General features: G+C 36.7%; 2 protein-coding genes across 2 annotated transcripts; both read left to right on the forward strand.

Annotated features, from left to right (window-relative positions):
- Positions 1–4964: 4964 nt before the first annotated feature.
- Positions 4965–5774, forward strand: LOC108366072 (uncharacterized). Its single transcript, XM_017620350.1, has 2 exons — positions 4965–5543; positions 5598–5774. The coding sequence occupies exons 1-2, from the start codon at positions 4965–4967 to the stop codon at positions 5772–5774; spliced, it is 756 nt and encodes a 251-aa protein (XP_017475839.1).
- Positions 5775–5777: 3 nt separating this feature from the next.
- Positions 5778–6991, forward strand: LOC108366073 (uncharacterized). Its single transcript, XM_017620351.1, has 2 exons — positions 5778–6269; positions 6866–6991. Exons 1-2 carry the CDS (start codon positions 5778–5780, stop codon positions 6989–6991), a joined length of 618 nt encoding a protein of 205 aa, XP_017475840.1.
- Positions 6992–7611: the final 620 nt, after the last annotated feature.

Raw genomic sequence — 7611 nt, forward strand, 5'->3', positions numbered from 1 at the left:
ATATGCAGTATGAAAAATTCGGTTTGTATGAGAGATGCCACACCCCTTTTTACAATAGCTAAAATTTTTCTCCAAGGGTATGCGATTGATTTCGTATATCTCCATACCTAGTTCCAGAACTCTACCATGTACACTTTCAGAGATATGTAGCATGAGAAATTCGGTTTGTATGGGAGGTGCCACGCCCCCTTTACATATAGACTAAAACTATCCTTGGGACACGTGCGGCTGGTGGCAGATTCAAAAAACTCGGTTCAGCCGCTCTCGAGCCTTGCGAAAACTAAAAAACGGCTTTCAAAATATATATTAGTTGAGATACATATATTATATAATAATAATAATATTATATATTATAATTATATTTTGACAGTATCCGTTGTTTATGATTGGCGCAAAAAAATCTTGCCTAGTGACGAATTCGCCCCTTGATATGGCGGTTGCTCAAAGCTATTTATATTCGAAATTGCATCAAAATTAGAAAAGAGGATTCTATAAGCTTATCCAGGCAAAAAGCTACCTACGTACCGAATTTTAAGCAAATCGGACCGTAAATACGATTTTTTCGAATAGATCGGTACCTGGTCCACTTTTCGGACAAAAATGGATCATATATGCTAAAAAGCTACTTACGTACCAAATTTTAAGCGAATCGGACCGTAATAAGATTTTTTCGAATAGGTCGGTCTCTGCTCCACCTACCCGAAAAAAGTAAATTTTTTATCCTAAAACATGGTGGTTACTGAAAGCTAGTTATATACAAAATTTCATGAAAATCGGACCAGCCGTTCGCGAGATTACCTGTTACAAAAAAAGGGACTTATCTTTATATAATTAGTATAGAATAGATTATAAAAAATTTGGTATGGTTTTTTGCCATTTTTTTCATTGTGCGCTATTTTTTAGATCTAAACAACATAGAAACATATAATGAAAGTTAACGGCCCTAAGAAAGGAAAAAGTTGTAAAATTTTTTATGTATTGTACAAAATTATTATTATTTTTTTATAATTTCTGAGCAAAAAAGATAACGTGCTTCGAACACTCTAAATATTAAAAGAAAACTTCGTTGATTTCAAGTAGAAATAAAATAAAAATATATATATCTAATATATATTTATTTTAAAATTAGGTAAAACTTGACATTTAAGAACAATTTAAAATAACGATTAAGCCAAAAGATAAATAACAAAACATTGTATGTTTTAATTGAGGACTAGTCTGGTAAAAAAAAAATACATAATTCACAAAGTTCTTTTAATATGAAGAAAAAGCACGACTTGGTACCATATGCATACCTATTTCTAAGGGTATATGTATGAAAAATTGTGTTATAAAATTTTTGAATGAATATTCATTCATTCTGCTGAGTGTACCTACTTTATTCAACAATAACGCGTCATCAACCTAGGGCTGCGACATCGACATCGATGTTTGTAAAACATCGATGTTTTGAGACAACATCGAGTGTTTTGAACATCGATTTTTGCTACCCGATGTTTTATCGACATCGATTTTTTGCTTCGATGTTTTTCTTCGATGTTCGGCTTATTTACAACCAACTTCCAGCAATTGACCAACTGGTTCGCCGATAAATCAATGCGTGTGTAGGGCCTTTAAAGTTGCCATACTTAGTTTTGGACAAAAACAATCGATTAATTTAATCAAATGATTAGTCGCTGGCATCCCTAGATGGGCGCCACCTTTGATCTCTACATCGTGATCTCAAGGCATATTGCAGAAGTTTTTATTGTTTTTATTGTCACTAAATTCTTTGTTTCCAGTTTTGATTCATAATAGTGGAATGGCGCCTAAAAGTAGCGTGTGGAAGTTTTTCGAAAAACACAATAAAAAACCGAATGAATTGGCTGTGTGTGTTGTTTGTAACAAACACCTAAAAACATGTGGCAATACAAGCAATCTCATAGGTCAAATTAAAGCTATGCACAATGATATTTTTGTAACCCATCTAACATCTTCCGAAAAAGTTCTTAATAAGACCGACGGCACCGAAGTGAATAAAAATGCAAGTCTCGTTCCCGCATCTTCAGAAACTTGCCCAAGTACCAGCTCATCACACCATGTATCTGCGCTATCATAAGGAGGTCAGCAGAATTTGCAAACGTGTTTCGCAAATATAAGCTCTTTTTAGGACGGCGGTGATAAAAGTAACAAAATAACAGCGGCTATCTTGTTCATGATATGCCGGGACAATCAGCCCATTTCTATCGTGGAAGACGAAGGGCTTTGTCATTTATTAAAAATAGTATCGCCATTGTATAAAATACCTTCAAGGAGAACGTTCGATTCTCTCCTGGAGAAAAAGTACGATTTCATTTCGAATTTGGTCAAGAAGGAATTGTCGACGGTACCCTTCATATGTTTAACCACTGATGTGTGGACCGAAACACACCAAACGAAAGCATTTCTTGGAGTTACTGCGCATTTTATTTCATCTTGTGGAAATGAAAAAACGTTTAAATTGGAAAGTATTGTACTTGGCGTGAAAGAACTGACAGTAAGTCACACTGGGGAAAATCTTTCTGAGGTGTTATCAAACGTTTGTACTGAGTGGAACATAAGTAAAGATAAGGTCGTAGCAGTTGTAACCGATGGAGGAAGCAATATGATCAAAGCAGTAGAATTAGCGTTCGAAAAAAGAAAGCGCTGCTATTGCTTCGCGCATTTATTGAATCTGCTAGCTCAAAAGTCCATTGACTCTCTTCCTGAGCTAAAAATTGTTTTGGATCAGGTAAAGTCCATTGTGACTTGGTTTAGACATAGCGTTGTGGGAAGTGACGAACTAAGAAAAAAAACTAAGCTATTAGAAAAAAATACTTTTATGCAGTCAGTTTCATCGCGTTGGAATAGCACATATTACATGGTAGAAAGGCTCTTATTTCTCCGAGAAATAGTTAATAATATAATCACGTTCAACACCAGTGCACCACAAATGGTGTCAGCTCTCGACATGGAAGTTTTGAAGGATTTTGTAGTTATGTTCAAACCAATTGAATTTGCAACAAAAGAAGTTTGTTACATCTAGCATCGTTATACCAGTGGTTCGCTTGTTGCGAAAAAAGGTCATGGGAGCTACAACCAATACGAGCTTGGGAACTAAATTGAAGGGAAACATCATGATAGAATGGAACAAGCTGTTCAAAAACATCGAGCATTACTGGCAGTTTGCGATGGCTACGATACTTGATCCGAGGTTTAAAAACAACCATTTCGATGAGAGTGTGGCAGTGGGGATGGCAATCCGGAAGTTGGCATCTGAAATGAAGGAGGAAGAAGAAGAAACGTCATCAGAATCCAATGCTGAACAAGTCAACCAAGATGATGAAAGTGGTAGGTATTTCTGACTAAGGAACCTGATGAACAAAGGCCTAATGCGGACATAAAAACTTTGCCAGTAATTTTTATGCCACTTTTGCAATAACGAGTAAAATGCATATTTTAACTAAACGTTGACGTATATTTTGTTTTCAGGTGATGGCTTTAGTCTATGGGACGACCACCACAGGCTCGTACAGGAAACTTGGAAATCAAAAAAACGGATAAGGACTGTAGATGAACTAGGCACATTAAATACGATGCCACCGGAATTATCAATTTATTTGAAGAGCCCAGTCGTTAAGCTAACGGAATGTCCCCTGGATGTGTGGGCAGAAGGATACCACAAAAACTCTTCTTTGTTGAAAATAGCAATGAAATACTTAACAGTGATGGCAACTTCCGTGCCGTCAGAACGTGTTTTTTCCACCACGGGAAATATTGTTACCTGTAAAAGAAGTTGCTTATCGGGAGAAAAACTGGACAAACTGCTTTTTTACAAACTGTTAATAGTAAGTTTTGGGGCTTACAGTGATATTAATGTTATTCAGTATTGTTATTTTACGACAATTATGGTATATTTACCACTATTTGATTTTTGCATCATTCATTTACTTTTCGCAAGTGTCTCATTTTTTTGTAATTAATTGAGTTAATTGACTTATGTTTTGTTGAGTTTTTGTTATTCTGCGAAATAAAAATGTACGTTTTAAAAGAATATACTGGGCGTTATGCGTAAAAAGTTTTATGCATAAATAGTCGAGTTTAAGCTCACATCACAGTACAAAACCTGAACCTGAGCCCAAGCTCACATTTTATGTATGAGGTTATATTATGTGAGAGGTATAATGCAGAAAAGTTTACTCATTTATTACACATCTTCATTAAAAAAAAAAGTCATTAAAACATCAATGTTTTACCAACATCGATATTGACCCCAGCAGAACATCGATACTTGAAACATCGATGTTAAGTGGTCGATGCCGCAGCCCTACATCAACCTGCTTCGCCTATTGTTTGCATGCAACTAAATAAAATTTGTTGCTCTTCTACTCTTTCTGTTGACGTTCGGATTGTGTAAGCAGCCGATTGTGTACATGTGAAAGGCCGAATATAGTTCGTTTCCCAGGAAAGTGTTTGGCTGGCACTGGTCGAAAGGCAGAACGTACCGGGCGCAATTGTACTGTAAGCATTTGACAAAGCTGAGAGAAGCTGTTCGTTATGTTCTCTTCTTTTGTTGTTGGTAGCAGGGTTGCCAATTTGGTAAATTGTTACCAAAATTGGTAGAAAAAATTTGGGTTGGTAAAAAGGTAAATTTTTTCTCGTTTTGGTAGCTTTTTGATGAACTTTCCGTTCCCGATTTATTTTTCGTAGTTATCTTTAAATATATTAAAAATTTCTTTGCATACTTTTTATGTTGCAATCTGGCAATATTGCATCAACATTCATTCTTTATTATCTGTCATTCTTTAAATACATACATACACTTTTACTCTTTGTACACATTTTACTTACTTCTGAATAAACCACCAAGCTGAACGGAATAGAAAAGGCGTGCGTTTTATTAGGTTATGGGACCAGAAGTTTCCATGCGATTTTGAAGTCATCAAGTATCATAAAAGTAATCCAGAATGGCTACTTCATCACTATATGCCATAGAAAAACTCGATGTGTCGAATTATGAGACGTGGACAGTGCAAATGCGAAGTGTACTTATCCACGGTGGCCTTTGGAAAGTAGTGACCGAAGTTAAGCCTACAAATGCGGATGAGCTGGCGTTGTGGACAGTAAGTGACGAAAAGGCGTTAGCTACTATCATACTCAGCGTAAAATCGAACCAACTAAGCTATATTAAAAACTGCAAGTCGTCGGCAGAAGCGTGGCTGAAATTAAAAGAGGTGTACAAGCCGCAAGGGCCGATACAAAAGGTGTCTTTATACAAGCAACTCTTAAGCAAGCGTATGCAGGATGAAGAAAATCCACAAGAATTCATCAACGCATTTACTGAGATCGCAGACAAACTCTCGGAGACTGGAATAAATATCCAGGATGATTTGCTAAGTATAATCCTTTTATCTAGCTTACCCAAATCATTTGATAACTTTGTCATAGCTATGGAAACCCGAGATAGTTTACCTTGTTTCAGCGCATTAAAGATAAAGCTTATAGAGGAGGGCGAGCGGCGCAAGCGGCAGAACGAACCGGCAGAGGTTAGTACACAGCAAGCATTTATAGCGGCCGAAAAAACTTACAAGAAACCGCAGTTTGAGCAACACGACAAGAAGACGCAAAATAAATCTAAATTCAAATGCTTTGCATGTGGAAAAAGAGGGCATTTCGCGAACAAATGCAAAGAAAAAGAAAAACGCAATTCCAGAGAAACTGCAATGAATGTCATTGCAATGACAAACATGCAGAGCAAATTCGACGACACCTGTTAGTACATGGACAGCGGTGCAACATCGCACATGTGTAATAAGAGATCGATGTTCGTACAGTATGAAGAATTTCATGAAAAAATTTGGCTAGCATCAAATACAGCAATTACAGCATTAGGCAGAGGCGATGTATTATTAAAAACAAAACAACGAACACTTCGCTTGGAGAATGTGTTGTACTCGCCTGAGTTGAAGGCAAACTTCATTTCCATCAGTAAAGCAGTAGAACATGGTATGTCGATAAAATTCGAAAGCGGGCATGCGCATATAACCGACAAGTACGGTGAGCTTGTTCTAACAGCGGCGAAAAGGCACAACTTGTATGTGGTGGAATTGAAGGAAGAGAGATTGTGCGCATTGAACAGCAACCAAATTTGGCACAATCGGTACGGTCATCTCAACTACCAAAGTTTGTCTCAATTGCAAAGAAATGATATGGTTCGTGGTATGCAATTGTCTGGTCGAAGCGATGAAGCACTTGGTTGTAACACTTGTATGGTGAGTAAAATACACACGTTACCTTTCCCAAAGCAATCTGAACGAAGATCTGAGATGTTATTAGAGTTGATCCATTCCGATGTGTGTGGCCCAATAAACATAAAATCCGTGGGTGGTGCTCGTTATTTCTTAACCCTAATTGATGACAAATCAAGATTTATACATGTTTATTTTTTAAAGGCAAAAAGCGAGGTTTTGGATAAATTTAAAATGTTCAAGGCTTATGTAGAGCGTCAGACAGGTTGCAAAATTAAGGCGCTAAGGAGCGATAACGGCAGGGAATACATTAATAACGAATTTGATAAATNTGTTGAAGTTATATAGTATGGATAAATGCAAAACTAAAGCAGTACCCTTAGAAGCAGGCTATCAAACCATGTGCGATGATGATTGCAATAAGGCAGACGCTAAGCAATATCAATCGTTGATAGGTGCGCTTATGCACTTAGGTTTAACAACAAGGCCTGACATACTACATTCTGTCTCAAAATTATCACAGAGAAACAAAAATCCACACATTGAACATATGACCGCTGCTAAACATATATTGAGATATTTGAAAGCAACTTTAGATTTTAAACTTTTATATCGTGCAGGTGGCAGCTGTATCGAAGGCTTCGTCGATGCGGATTGGGGAAGTGATCCTCATGACCGCAAATCTTATACAGGTTTCGTGTTCTTTTACGCCATATCGTGGGAGTCAAGGAAGCAAACAACAATAGCCTTAAGCAGCACAGAAGCCGAATATATAGCGGCATCGAACGCGGCTAAAGAAGCAGTTTATTTGCAGCGCCTGCTGAAATAATGAAGTTTCAGTGTTGCCTTTAGTTTCATCACTTCCGCTTTTGGTTGAAGGAAACTGAGAATATGCCAATAATATGACTCAAATACCCTATAACTAGTTAATTAAAAAGCTCTTAAAAACAATTTTAATTCTTATTGAAATAACTAAAAAAAAATAACTATGGTCTTAATTAAAATAAATAAAAAAATAAGAAAACTATAGTTTTTATTAAAGTGATTATAAAAAATTATTGGTAGATATTTCCCACATTTGGTAGATTTTTTTCAAGTGGATGGTAAATATTTTTTTCGTCAATGGCAACCCTGGTTGGTAGGCCACTGATGATGACATCCGAAGATATGAGGTTATTCTCATGCTCGCTCATTTTTTCAGTCAAAGCATGTACGTCCTGCGAAGCTTTTCACACTCCATCTCGGTTTTTTTCATACGCTCATTAACGTCTTTAAGCGATCTTTTTAAATTTGAAATTTCCGCTGTCATCTCACCAAACCTCTCCAAGGCACGCTCTTCAGATTGCCTCATACATATTAGGTTCAT

The sequence above is a fragment of the Rhagoletis zephyria genome, unplaced genomic scaffold (assembly GCF_001687245.7).
Source record: "Rhagoletis zephyria isolate East Lansing unplaced genomic scaffold, Rhagoletis_zephyria_1.1 Rzeph_scaffold_02125, whole genome shotgun sequence".
Taxonomy (NCBI): Eukaryota; Metazoa; Arthropoda; class Insecta; order Diptera; family Tephritidae; genus Rhagoletis; species Rhagoletis zephyria.